General features: G+C 46.7%; 1 protein-coding gene across 1 annotated transcript in view; it reads right to left on the bottom strand.

Annotated features, from left to right (window-relative positions):
* Positions 1-7081, bottom strand: part of NFAT5 (nuclear factor of activated T cells 5) — a 65558-nt gene extending 58477 nt beyond the window's left edge. Inside the window, exon 1 of the mRNA XM_034073130.1 lies at positions 7009-7081. Coding sequence (XP_033929021.1) covers positions 7009-7081 — 73 coding nt within the window. The remainder of the gene's footprint in view (positions 1-7008) is intronic.
* Between the last annotated feature and the right edge of the window lie 7170 nt (positions 7082-14251).

Raw genomic sequence — 14251 nt, 5'->3', positions numbered from 1 at the left:
GAAGCAGAATGTAGTTTTAGGAGAGGCAGACTAGAACTTACAAGTCGCATCTTCCTGCTCCACTTGACAAAGCCGTTTGCATGACCACTACCAGTTAACAGTCCATTAGAAGGTCATATTCCCTCAGCAGAAGACAACAGAAACTGTCACAGTTAATAGAAGCCACTGAACTCTGCAGCTATCAAAACTTAGATTCTTCTGCTGAGTGAATACACACAAAAAAACACAGGCCTCTAGACAATGAGACTGAAACAACTGGCTTGTAATGTCAAAGTTCCTGAAGGGGAATGGAACTCCAGTACTTGAAAACATTTATTACTGTCTTTATCTCTCCTATATGCTTCACCTTGTCTGGATGTTAACAGGAAATGCTGTCCATCTTCCCTGTGTTTGCCAAACAACCTCAACTTCACAGCAACTCAAATCTGCTTTCAGCATCAAAACTTTGCATTACTTTGGCACACTGCATTAGTTCTATAAACTTTGTAAGGTTACCTTTCCAGCTACTGGAGGGACAAGTAATTGAGGGAACTGGAGAACCATTTTTCAGAGTTTATATATATAAACAGTGAAAACATTCATCTTGGTTCATTTGATGATATTCACTATACAAATCACTCAGAACTACACAAGTTAACAACATAATGTAACTGATTCTGAGCATTTCCATAAAATACTGCTAAAGCACTGCACGCATCCGGAAATTGTAGATACTTAAGGTTTTCTTATGTGCCCATCAGAATCTGCTCTTACACCAGAGTTCAAAGTTAGATCCAAGAGTTCATTTCAGTCAGTTCCTAAAATAATTGCTGTACTTGCAGATGAGAAAGCCAAAACCTCTCCGAATATTCAACCTCATCAGTTCGCTCTTTACATAAACCCAGAGAAGATAACAAACGTGATAAACTGCAGAGACATGATCACATGCCTTACTTCACCTGCACTTTGGACACTCATCAATTCCCTCTAGGGTTTAACAGCATTACCCACACTTCAAAATGAGTTCAGGCCATTGCCTTTTTTGCATAAAAGAAAGCATTACTTCTCTTTTGTTTTCTCCAACTCAAAAGAAATATATTTCCACATAAAACTAAGTAGTATGCATACAAGTGCAAAAATCTGGAAAAAAAAATCCCAGCCTCAAACTAACAACAATTTCTAGACAACAGACCCCAAAAAGTAACTATGCCGTCAAAAACTTATAAAAATCAGATGCTTTCTGAAAAAGGAAAAATCTTAACCTACAATCTAGGAAACATGAGATAAAAAAATTATACCTCTTGACTACTGAAAAGCAGTTCCCTATGGATTCCCCTTATGAGCAGCTACAGCGGATTTCAAATATGATGAGGCACAATCCTGAATTAACTGAAGCACAAACACTCTTGACTTCCATATTTTTACATTCTAAAGATTCTCAGATCTCTGCTAAGCATCAAAAGTGCAAAAAGAACTTTCCAGAACAAAATAAAATGCAAGGTGTGATGATGCTGAGTGATATAAGGGATGCTGAGTGGCATAACCTGGCATCAAAGAATGTGATGAGCCGAAAATAGACTAAAATGGATGGGAACTATTGCAAAACCACATCTTCCTCTAAAGCACATCCATGATCAGAAATATCTGCACAGTAACTTAAACCAGTTTTCTAACCTCTGGGTCCCTGAGATCTCTCCAAGGCAGGAAAATAAAACATCTTTACTTCCATAGACGTTAAGTATCCAAAATGAGTAAAATTGACAATGGAAAAAAAACAACTAGTCTTAGAACTAAAGAAAAAAGCTTACTTAATTCCTCTTAATCTCTTTACTCCTTGACCCACACCACACATTTACACTACATATATCCTCCAGGCAAGCACTGGAGAGCTTATGGCAGGAACAGTCTCACACTGTTCCATTCACACCTGTAGCAGGGGAGGTGCTGGTATATCCTGCCCAGTTTCCCAAGCTCTAAACATGGATTCCCTCACCTATCCCCCAAAACACAGCCCAGTCAGAAAGCTTGGCTTTCCTGGTGTAAGCACAAGAACACAGGCACAGCAAATGCAACAGAAGGCACAACATGAGGAGCACTTCTTTCTATTGCAAAGCCAGTTTGTCAGTCCTACCTTCTCTGCCACCTCCTCCACCATTTAATCCCAGTCCTCAATACCTCCTTTTCTTGCCCTCACACCACCACTTGTGCAGCTGCACACTCAGGATTTTTTAACATTGTTCTCCCCGATCCTATCAGAAGTACAGGATACTCATTGTAGACTAGTTTCCCAATCCCATTCATCTTGCCACCACAAAAAGCAATTGTTCTGGCACAATGCAGAGAACAGTACAAGGGTGAGAACAGATGGGAGGGAAAAGGGTCTGTTAAAACAGCTCTGTCACCAGAATATTCAAATTAACGTGGAAAACTGTGAATACAAATCTTTCTCCTTACCCCAGCACCACACATACATCTCAAAGCAGTATTTTCCAGACTTTTGTTTTTAAAGCTAATAAACTAGTAATATTCAAAGTAGAAATAGATATTTACAGGGCTGACAGAGAATTTAACCAGTTCCTTGACTTAAGTCAGAAGGTGCTGGGGTCAGCTGGCAGAGCTGCATCAGGCAGGTGCATGCAGTCCATCCCTCAGCACTGCTTGCCCAGCACAGCACCTTCTGCAAGCTAGAAAACAGTTAAGTATTATTACAAAAAGAAGCTAAGTATTATTTCTATCCCTAAAAACTGCTACTACTAGCTAAAGTTCAAAACTAAAAGCAGGCTCTTCCTGTTTTTATAAAGCATCTGCTCCATCCCTCTTTGATAATTCAATTACCGGAGTTATCCTCTGGATCATGGAAAGAAAAAAGTTCTGGTAGGAAAAAGAAAAAAAAATTCATCCCAAACCACGTGTTGTAGCAACAATTCTCGGTAAATACAAGTAGATTACTGTCATGTAACATTTAATCATGGAAGAAAATTGAGTTCTAACTATATGACATATTTAGGACAAGAGAGTTATTTAGGAGACTACAAACATTTTTCTTGATGCTTCCAAGTTCCAGAAAGTCTCACAGTTTTACAGTTACTTGGCTGTGTAAAGAGAAATCAGAGGGGGGAGACAATGATTAAAAAGTTATGGATGCACTTGCTGCAGTTCAAAAATGCAACTTTGTTAACAAACACACACTTTATTTGTTCAAAATTAATGTATTTGCTAAATGAATCCCATACTTAATCAATTTGGCTTTAGTACCTGACACCTGATGAACTGCTTTAATCACAGTTTCTCAGCTCTGCCTGTTGACAATTAATAGCTAACTGTGCTATATCTGAACGGTGCATATGATATTCAACCACAGAAAACTAGCCTTAAGGTTTTAGGTTTTATGCTCCAGTGACTTTTTTACTACATTACTAATTTGTATGCACATTTGGGCTGTTTTATTTCAAATAGAACAGTATGTTATGTAAAGATGGGAATTAAACCCATTACATTCTGAAGATTTTCAGCATTCAGAAATGCATACATTTTTGTATGTGTCTATTTTCTTGTTAGGAGATATCATACTTCTGCAATGATTACTAAGGATATACATGAAAAAAAAAAGAAAAACAAACTGATTATACATCACAAGACAGGTTTTAGTCCTTAGCACAACTCAGTTTTTCAGGTACTGTGGGGACAAGCTTCAGCCACAAGCCTTGAAATCAAGACTTCATATTTCTTTTATTTCTAGCAGCTATAATCAGTCATATTCCAAAAGCCTGCAACTTTAAGTATGGTTTCACTATCATTTTAAGCCAATATAAGCTGGCACTGCTGTTGAAAGAAGCTGTCCCACCCTTCCCCACTGCTAGTTTCCACATGTCCTTTCCTTGAGTCAGCACAAGCCCATTCACAAAGACCCACAGCAAACATGACAAAGATACTCACCTAGTTAAAAACCAACATTTCTCTTCCCTTTTTCCTTTTCCTAGTTCTTGAGAAGGAATAGGGGAAGAGGAGATTTCGTTTTAATATGACCAGTTCCCCAACCCAGATCTCCACATTGCCACAAGGGTTGGTACGCACAGAGCAGTAAGGAACAGGCAGGGGACAAGACTGCTTGAACTCAGCAAGTGGGAATTCATGCTGGCTGGAACTGCTCATGAAACCCCACTACAAGAGTGAAAACTGCAAGTATTTAGGTATTCAAAGAAAAATATTCCCTTTCCTAAGCTATGCATATATGAAAATAAGTAAATTTTAAACTAATGACTCTCCCTTTGCTTGTATTGCCATGTCACCTCAGGTTTGTGTGCTTTTAGTTTTGCTTAACATTTTTAGAGGAATATGAAAACAAAAATCTTAACTGAGATGGCCACACAAGCCAAAACCTTAACACACAACACGACTGATGACATAACCCAATCCCTCCAGAGAATGGGACAACTGTATCATTAAAAACTGCACTAGCAGAAGCTGCATGTTGATTCACTGAGGTTTCAAATAGAACTTCACTTTAAAGAACAGGCAAGTGTGTTTTAATTAACACTCTAAAACTCTTCCACTTTAACTGAAGTTTAGATGTTAGAAACCCCGGTTACCCCCAGGACCACCCCAATCTCTTGCTTTCATGATCTCTGCATTTCCAGAACACCACAGGGATCGCCACTGACAAACATACAAGACGGGTATCACTAAACCGCAACCATCCCGACGCACACACAGGAATGCAATTCAGAGGAGAAGTTACTGGCCCCAATTCAATCTGCAAGATGGATTCCAAACTGCAGGGTAGCTGCGTTTCTAAAAGGAGAGCAGTTATGAGAAGCTACATGCTCCTAACACACCCTCATCACAAATGCATATTTGTGGCTTTCTCACTGTGTTCAGACCTTTCCCTTTATCGCATCAGCTGTATTCATATTCTGATCCAGAACATTTGTCCACAGGGTAAGTTTATCCATACATACAGAGAGGAAAAAAAACAAAAGCACACCGAAGTGTGTTCTGATTAACCAGATAACACTAACCACCTTTCCTAAATCCAGCTAGAAATAATACTAATATACATCACAATAAAGAGACGATCACTTTGTTATTCGCTCTGGAAAATCGTATTCATTGGCTCTAAATTTTAATTAAACTGCATTTCAACTTAAAATCTCTTTGATCTTTTATTATGACAAAACATGACAAGCCAACCTTGCTTTAATCTCTTTATAACCACTCACTGCTCCAGACACCTCTATCATGTGCCATCTTGCTGGATCTAACAGCTCATTATGGCCCCTCCTAAACATCCCTCAACAAAAGGATAGAGATGGACCAGACATCCCTCTCTAGATCTTTTCGAGCTCTGAACTTGCATCAACATCACCAGAATTAAAAATACACTCTTGATTAATCAGTCCGAGTGTCTGTTTCAGGAAGGAAAAGGACCTCAGCCATTCCATTAAAGATAAAAAAAGTTGGAAAATAATAGTAAGATCAAATTGCTCCAAAGTTTTGCTCAGTTAAGCCCAAGTCTTTAAAGTTTAGTAACTTACATAGAACATTTTCATTTCAACTGTTTTACAAATTCACACTGCACACTTCTCAAATATCCAATACAATAAATGGTCACTTTGATGGGGATTTATCACCTCAATGTTTTAATCAAGCTGTCCTGCTTCAAAATACTCTTTTCCCTTCTGCCACCCTCACTAGGACTGAAATCAACTGGCATACGTATGGGTTAGGGAACAGGAGAGCCTTAAGCCCCTGCAGGGACATCTTAAACAAGATCTCTAGACTATTACAAAGTGGCACTAACTTTAAGATCTCTAAACAGCAAGACAATGACCTAGAGCACTTCGAGAGCTTAAAAGGTGTGCTATGATTTGGTTAAAGTCCTTTTATTTCTTATACCTTCACCACTAACAACACACAGCTCTGAGTTATGAGAACACTGCAGTTAGCCCCAGAAATGCTTTAAATGTTTAATCATTCCCATAAGAATACAGAACTCCGCTCGGGTACCTTCCGGCTAACAAAAGACTGTCAATTTCTGCTGTCATACCCCGCAGAGCTGCTCCCCACCACCTGTGCTGTGTGCAGAGGTGCTCAACAAACTACTTCTAGTGACTTAAGTCTCAAATAAGCAATGGCGAGGTAAGAACTTGCGTGGCATGTAGCACCTCTCTGAACATACACACCCTCGGTTAGTGTGCCCTTCTCAAAACAGAAATCCTATGAAAACAGGTGTTCTCAACGTTTAATATTCCCCACGTTCTCCCTTAGGCTCCACTTCCCACGCCCCAGCGATGCCGTTTTACACTTGCTCCACGAGTTAACAGCCAGGGATGCTCCAAGCCCCCTGGTACCGGTACCCACCACCGGGACGGAAACCAGACCTCTGCTTTCAGGGCCGCTGTCCAGTTCCTAACCCAAATCAACACGTTCAGGGTCGCTCCGAGGCCGGAACCCCCTCCCGAGGAATTCACCCGCACCCCGTTACTCTGCGCTCGCAGCTCCAGGCCGGAGCCGCTGCCCCCTCAGCACCCCCCGCCGGGGCAGCATCGGGCTCCAGCCGCATCCCTGCGGATGCGCCGCCAAACGGCGAGGTCAAGCGGGCAGCAGCGGGGCCGCGCCGCGCTCCCGGCCGGCACCGGCGGCGAGGCAGGGAGCGGGGAGAGAGGAAACGGGGTGGGGGAGCCCCCCGGCGCCGCGCCGCTCCCGCGGGGGCCGCCACCGGGCCCCGGGCGCAGGAACCTGTTCGGACACATTCTTGAGGCCGCCGCGGCCGGGCCAGGAATGCGGCCGGGGGAGCCGGACCCGGCGCCAGGGCCCCTCGGCCGAGCATCCCGGCGGGGCCCGCACGACGGCGGGGGAGGGGGGAGAGGTCGGGGCGGGCGAAGCTCCCCGACGGCGCCACAAGGGCGGGGGGGGGGAAGCCGCCCGACGAGCGGGCCCGGAGGCAGGGCCAGCCGTTAACAGCGGGTAACGGCACGGGCACGGTGCTCCCCTCCGCGGCCCCACCTCCCGGCCCGGTGCCACACTCACCCTTAGAGTAGAGGGACTTGGGGGACTCGAGGTCGAGGTCGGCGCTGAGCAGAGAGATGAAGTCCGAGGGCATCGCAGCTCCGCGGCCCGGCAGGGGCGAGGGGGGCGGCGGGAGGAGGGGGCCGGGCCGGGAGGGGGGCGCTGCTGCCTCCGCCGCCCCGGGGTAGGGAGGGGAGACACCGGCAGCCGAGAGCACGGCTCTGCTCACGTCGGGGCCGCGAATGGGGCCGAGTCGGGCCAGGCCGGGGGCTCCGCTCGCTGTCGGCACCGGGCACCGCCACCGCTGACAGTAACCGGTGCTCCCGACGGAACGAGCCCGACTGCCTCCTCAGGAGCCGCTCCGCGCCTGCGCGGCCGCCGGGGGTGGAGGCGACCACACGGAACACCCGAGCTGCCCTCCGGCGCATGCGTCCCGGAGGGCGGTGGTGAACTGACAGAACAGCCCACCCGGCTGTCCCTATGCGCCTGCGCAGAGGAGTCCGTTGCCTCTCGCCCCCCCGTCACGGGCAGCGTCGCAGTGCGCATGCGGAAAGCTGTGGCGGAGGGCGGGGGAGCCGCCGGGCGGAAGAGCCGCCGCGGTGGCGGCGGGGGGCGTGGAAGCGTCTAGAATGGAGGGGGGGCGGGGACGGCCATGGCCGCGGTCCCTGAGGGAGAGGGGAGCGGTGGATGTGATGGTATTAGTTACGGTGTGAGGGAGCGAGCGGGAGGAGTTCATTATCCCAGGTAAAGAGCGTGTGTTTGCAGGCAAACTGAATGGGAATCGTAGAAACACAGGATCCCAGAATGGTTTGTGTTGGAAGGGACCTTAAAGCTCCTCCAGCTCCAACCCCTGCCATGGGCAGGGACCCCTTCCACTGGAGCAGCTGCTCCAAGCCCCTGTGTCCAACCTGGCCTTGAGCACTGCCAGGGATGGGGCAGCCACAGCTTCTCTGGGCACCCTGTGCCAGCGCCTCAGCACCCTCACAGGGAACAGCTTCTGCCTCAGAGCTCAGCTCAGTCTCCCCTCGGGCAGGTTCAAGCCATTCCCCTTGGCCTGTCCCTACATCCCTTGTCCCAAGCCCCTCTCCAGGTTTCCTGCAGCCCCTTTAGGCACTGGAGCTGCTCTCAGGTCTCCCCAGAGCCTTCTCCAGTGGAGTGGGCAAACGGCATCGTGAGGACATTGTTCATTTGCTTCAAACCTGGCAAATTAAAATCTTCCTAAGGGTTTTCCTGTAACCATTCTGCTATCAGCTTACAGGCAATACTTCCCTGTGGCTGTTTCCTGAAGCTATGGCAATGGCACAGAGGGGTTGCTGACTCCCAGATGTTTATGTCCCACTGCCAGGTTCTGCATGGCAGTTCTTAAGTTCGGCAAAAACAACCCCTCACTGAGAGATGAGTGTACAGACAGCAGGTTTGGGGGGGCTGATTCTGGAGATGTTACCAGAGCAAAACCATCCTTTTGTTAATGGAGTGAAGGGGAGCAATGTGAGGCAGATACGGAATCCCAGCTGAAGGCATCCATGCACAGTTTAATGGTCTCATAGCTGATAAGAAGCTGTATGTGATACAAGCTGTCCATGAGGGTGAAGAGGTGTTATGTGTCATGTCCAAAAGTAGCTGAGACCCAGAGAACAAGGCCATGGGAATCTGGGGTGGGCAGCTCCGTAAAGGAGGAGGGACAGCCAATGTGGGTATGGTGGAGGTCATTAGCTTAGGATGAGAGGTGCAGTAAGTGTTGTGTATCACCCACAGCACTCACATGCTGCATTACCTGTTACCACTTGATTATTAGCCTGAAAAGATATTGGTTCATTCCTGTGCACAAGAAATAGGAAACAGCCGGGAACTGCAGGCAGCAGGATCACCACTGCCTGCTGAAGCTGTCGAAACCTAATGAGGTGATGAGGTAATGAAGTTACTGAGGTTATTTTGCAGTGGGGTCAGGTTTGCAGCTGGGGTCCGTCCTGCTCAGCACTAGTGCCAGCCCAGGACAGGTTGTGCAGTGGAGAGATGAGACTTGTTCAGAGCAGCACAGCCAGCTCAGCTCATCTCAGTTCAACTCAGTTCAAGGCAGCTCAGTGTGACTGCAGAACCACAGCCCACCTCAGCTGTCAGGCTGCCTAAGAATATGAAAACCAGCAAAGCCATTTCCCAAATGGAGCAATACTGAGTGACTGAAATCAGCTAAAATACCAACTATACATTCAAGACATAATTTCAAGCCCAAATCTAAAGGCTGAAGAGCATGGGGGCCTTGTAGAGCTATCAGAGTGTGGAGGAGGAAAGAGGAGGGCTGAATACATGTGGCACTGCACAGACTGGCAGGCTCAGATTATATGATAGTGAAATTAAAAGGATTTGCTGATAAATTTATTGAACAATTGTCAATTATTTTTTATGATGGGAACTTCAGAGAGAGGTAAAAAAAAAGGTTGTGGAGTGGTCATGTTCAGAAGAGCTGAAGGGAAGGATCCCTCCTTTGAAGTCATGTACCTGCCAGCTCTGGAAGGGCTGGTGAGCTCCTCTGTGCCAGGCAAGGTTTGCCCTACCCGGCGAGGGAAGAGTGCCTTGAGAAGAGAGTCAGCTACTCCTACTCTGGCAGTACAAAATCAAACCATTCGGGAAGCAGCCAGGATAAAAAATGTCAGACTGTGCTGTGATCACCTCCTGTGATGATGGGGATGATGGGGAAAAAAGCTTTCTGAGAAGGTGCTACTAACAGATGGTTTGTGGCAGAGAAGAAAACACATCTTAGTTCTGAGAGAGGAATGATAAGAGGCAGAGTAGCTCCCCTGCCTTTGCGGAGCAGAAGACTTCATTGCCAGCCAGCCAGACTGGACAGTGCCAGAATCCCAGATGTACTGGCATAGCAGCAGCTACACGACTGAAGGACTTCCACTGCAGCAGGGACAGGTCACTCCACAGCTGGTGACTGGTTTAATTGCCAGGACAGTTGCAGGTGGCATGAGAACATTCTCTTCATGGTCAAAGCACAAGCTAAGCACCTCTATCCAACCAATGCAGACTGTGTTTGTGTCCGGAGCACAGTGTCCTGTAGCTACTCAGGCGTTATCCTGGGCTGCCATGCCTGATCAGGACACAGTGCTGGGAATACCACCGGCAGGCAGAACTCCCTCCCAAGTGTCACCAGCACACCTGAAATGGGAGGAGAGGCACAATGGGAGGCAATGGTCAAAGGCCAAATTTGAAGAAACAGATAATCTGCTCTTTGGGAGGTGAGTGCAGTCCTGTGTAATTAGAATTCTAATGACTAAATAAAATTAGTCCAGGGTGCAGCACGGAGCAGTACCTAGCAATGGGACTCAGGGAAATAACTGCAGCAAGACAGGTCAGCAAAACACAAGTACAAGGTTTACTGGAATCCAGTTGAAGCCATAAACTCCTCCCATGGACGCCAGCATGTAAACAATCCATGTGGAGCACACAGCAGAGGTGCTGTCAGGGAAGGTAGGACTGCACCTTCTTATCTAACAGTTTTGAAACCCAGCTTGAGTTACAAGATAATTTGAAAGGGGCAGAGAGGTAAAAAGAGGAGGCACAATAGGGTGAACGGAAAGACCTCACCAGGCAGAGCCCAGGAGTGTGTTCAGGACATTGCACATACCCAGCGTTAACACACTGAGTCAGGACACAGATTTACTGAAGGCAATAAAAAATGTGTAATTAAGCAGAGCTGCTGAACCACCCGTCCAGCCCATGGAGTGACCCACTCCCACTCCTTAGACAAACCTTAACATAAATGCTTATACTGAATGGTGTATGATGGAAATACATGAAAAACAACGTTCCAGTTAGCCTGGATACACCAGTGAAGGGTCTCACCAGTGCAGGAGGCAGCAGCTAAAGTCCATGGCAGAGGATCCTGTGTCACAGAGGGAGGGCACTGATTGTGCTGTTCAGGGAATGCCATGACATAGCACATTAATATAGCCTTGTCTCTGACTGCTGGTAGATAGCATCAGTGAGGAATTACAGGATTGGTTTTACTTTTGTTTTTACTCCCTGTGGACATGCCCTTTCACTGAATCACAGGGGAGCTTCTGGGGTGCTTGCAAGAAGCCCAGCACCTAACAGTCACTGATGTCTGATACCCTTCAGTGGAGGTCTGGTACTAATTACCCAGGAAAAAAAAGCTGCTTACACTTCCCAAGGCAGAGAAAATGTTCACGTGAACAGGTTGAACCTGATAAAGCAAGGAAAGAGAGAGGGTTACCTTTGCTAATGACTCTCAGTCAGGAAGTTAGCCTCCAATCTCCCTTGACTTGCCCAACATCAGGGTGAGGTTTAAGCTATGAAAGCAACTGCAATGTTCAACTAAATCTTTCTCCTGGGTGTTCTCACCAGCCCCTGGTCACGCACTTCATACCTTGCTGTAATGATGTTGACAGCAAATGAAACCTGGCTTGTATTCCCTATCCAGGAAAATTAAGGAACAATGTAGTTGGGAATCAACCCAGGTGTTCGAGGGTGGCACCACATAGGTCTTTGGTACCAAACCCCAAAAGTCAGTGTGGGACCAAGTCCTCCAAACACATTGTTGGTGCTGGGCTACATGTCTTGATCACAAGTAAAACTGGAAGCTGGGGAGGTTTATTGTGTAGTAAAAGTTATAGATGAATGACCACTGAGCTGCTTATGTATTTTTCTTCTGTGATTTTTTAACATCTTCTGCCTCTTGCTTTGGATAAACACAGTTTCAGTGCCAGCTCTGGGAAGGTTTGCTGGGGAATTCTTTATACAAGTTCTGTAGGTCCTTTTCAAATGTCAGATTGGCTGATTAATGTCCTGAAAGGGCAAACTCACACCAGTGCCTGTGGTGGGAACAGTAAGCAGGATCTGAACTATGGAAGTTACACAAACAGTGGAATTTGAAATAGTACAGTAAAGGAAATCAGTGCCCTGTGTAGGAGCAGGAGGGATTGCAGCTGGGAGTGGTATGCAGCTATCATGGGCTTTTCCAGTCTCTGCAGCAGAGATTTAGAAGATGGGCTCCAGTTGGCATTCTGCCTTTGGAGTCTGGGAACTGATCCTCAAAGCAAGAATGAACTAAGGAGCAGCAGCACATGGCAGGGGACCTGGCCAAGACGACACCTCAACAAGTCTGTTCTTGCTCACGTGTCTATGAAATGTGGCAGTGCTTTTTGCAATAATATATGGAATACATGTAACTAAAATACATTGAAGTCCTAACAAATTAACTGCCAGACACCAGGAGACTTCCCATTTACAGTTATGTGTTCTATGTAATTAAAGTATTTTCTCTTTTTTACAGTGAAGTTCTTCTGCCTGCAGAAGCAGTTGAAAAGCAGCAGGTGTGAAGGGGAAGGAGCCTAAACCAGGATTGTGGGGATAAATTAGCAGGTACATGCGTAGTACTGCTAACCCTATTTCCAATTTTGAAGCCTGTGTAGGTGTTTTATTTTCTAACTGTTTTAGAAAGACTGTCATGAAATAATTAGGCTCTGTCAACAGTTCCCCTATTCCCAGATTACTGCTTCCTGACTCATTAGAGCTGCTGAGGTTGGCAGGAAACTTGTTTTATAGTAATTTCTCTTGACGGTGTCCCTGGAGAAGAGACACTGTGAGGCATGTGACACTGGCGCCAACATCATCCTCATAATGGAGGTACAGGGCAGCTGGGAGACATCAGGTTACTGCTGCCATGAGACACCAGCACCTCTGTGCCTCATCCTGGAGATGGGAAATGGGATGACTGGGGCTCCTAGCCTGTGTGGCTGATGGCTGGGCAAGGTTTTAAGGACAAGGACCCAGTCTGTGTGATTTGCTGGTTTCCTGAATCTTTGGCTAGCTTGTAAGGCTTTTAAAAAGAGAAAAAAGATTTTAAAACCATTGACGAGATGGGTCCTCCCATTCAGTCCCAGGATGAAGCCATCACAGCATCCCCAACATTTCCTCCCAGAGCAGCAGATACGATGGGCAAACACAATTTGGCTGCATCAGGAGGTACTGAGTCTTCTATGGACTGCTGGCAGCAGGGCAAGCATCTGGCTCCACACAGGCTTTGCTACTGCCAGAGCGTGATCCAGGGCAGGAGTTTGTTCACGGTAGCTCTGTGACCCTTATTACTCTGTGTACAAGAAGCAGCATTTTGTGGGGACTCCCATCTCAGAACAGAGCAGTGCCCAGCCCACAGCTCCCAACTCCAGCCTCTGCATCACAGAAAGCTCCACATCACATTCCTTTGCTACTCCTTCCTTTTATCAGCTAATTTCAGCAAAACCAGGAACATGCTCAGACCTCCTACCCATTGTCTGCAAACCATCAATTCAATCAACAGTTACATTCTGCTTTGTCAAGGATTTAGGTTTGTGGAGAGGCAGAGACCTGTACAGTTCTGCCAGCAACATAGTTACATGAACAGCAAAAGCTGCCTCCATGCTCGTGTTTACAGTTCTTCACTCAACTCCTTTTTCAGAGCACCTGAAGGAAGCAAAACACACAAAAACAGCTTTAATTTCAGCCAGTTTTTTCACAGGCTGAAAGCTGAGACAGTGTCTGCATTGTGCAGGAAATCTGGCAACCAACCATTGCTGAGCGAGAAGTTCAATGTAAGGACAAAGATTTGGAATTGTCTTTTTTAATCCTCAAATAAAACAGGTAAACAAGCTTTGTTAATGCCTCCCTTGTCATCTGAGCAGTTCCACACCTGTGGGACCCATCATTCATCAAGCCAGAGGAGAAAGGGATGAGGGGAGGCATGCTGGGCCCATGACCTAGCCAGAGGGAGCCCTGAACAGAGGAGCTCAGCATCAGGAAAGCCAAAGGCTCACACCAGCCTGCCGCCATCATGCACACACTGTCCTTCGAAGCAGTTGCACGGGCAGAGAGCTGCATGGAGGATCTGCAGGACCATGGACCAATAAAACACATGCCTGTGCTGGGCATGCTGATACTGTTCTAAGCTTGTAACTGGTTGAGAAGAGGGAAGACCTGGATGTGGTTTCTGTAAATGGATATCAAGCTCCTCAGAATGCTTGAGGGAGCTAGTGCATGTACAGAAAAGGGACAGCTGTTTGGCAAAGGTTGCTTGGGTTTCCACAAGGTATTGGGCAAGATTCTGAACAGCTCTGAGAAGCCCTGGAACAAGACTGAAGGTCTCCCCCAGGCAGTTAATCTGCTGAAAGCAAGCAGCAGAACAAACAGAGAAGCTCTGCAAGAGATAGAAATTGACAGGCAGTATTGGCAACAGTAGTCCGGACCATAAAAATATCATTTTAGA

This window comes from Melopsittacus undulatus, chromosome Z (assembly GCF_012275295.1).
Source record: "Melopsittacus undulatus isolate bMelUnd1 chromosome Z, bMelUnd1.mat.Z, whole genome shotgun sequence".
Taxonomy (NCBI): Eukaryota; Metazoa; Chordata; class Aves; order Psittaciformes; family Psittaculidae; genus Melopsittacus; species Melopsittacus undulatus.
The sequence above is the reverse complement of the archived record's forward strand: the minus strand, read 5'-3'. Positions and strand labels throughout refer to the sequence as shown.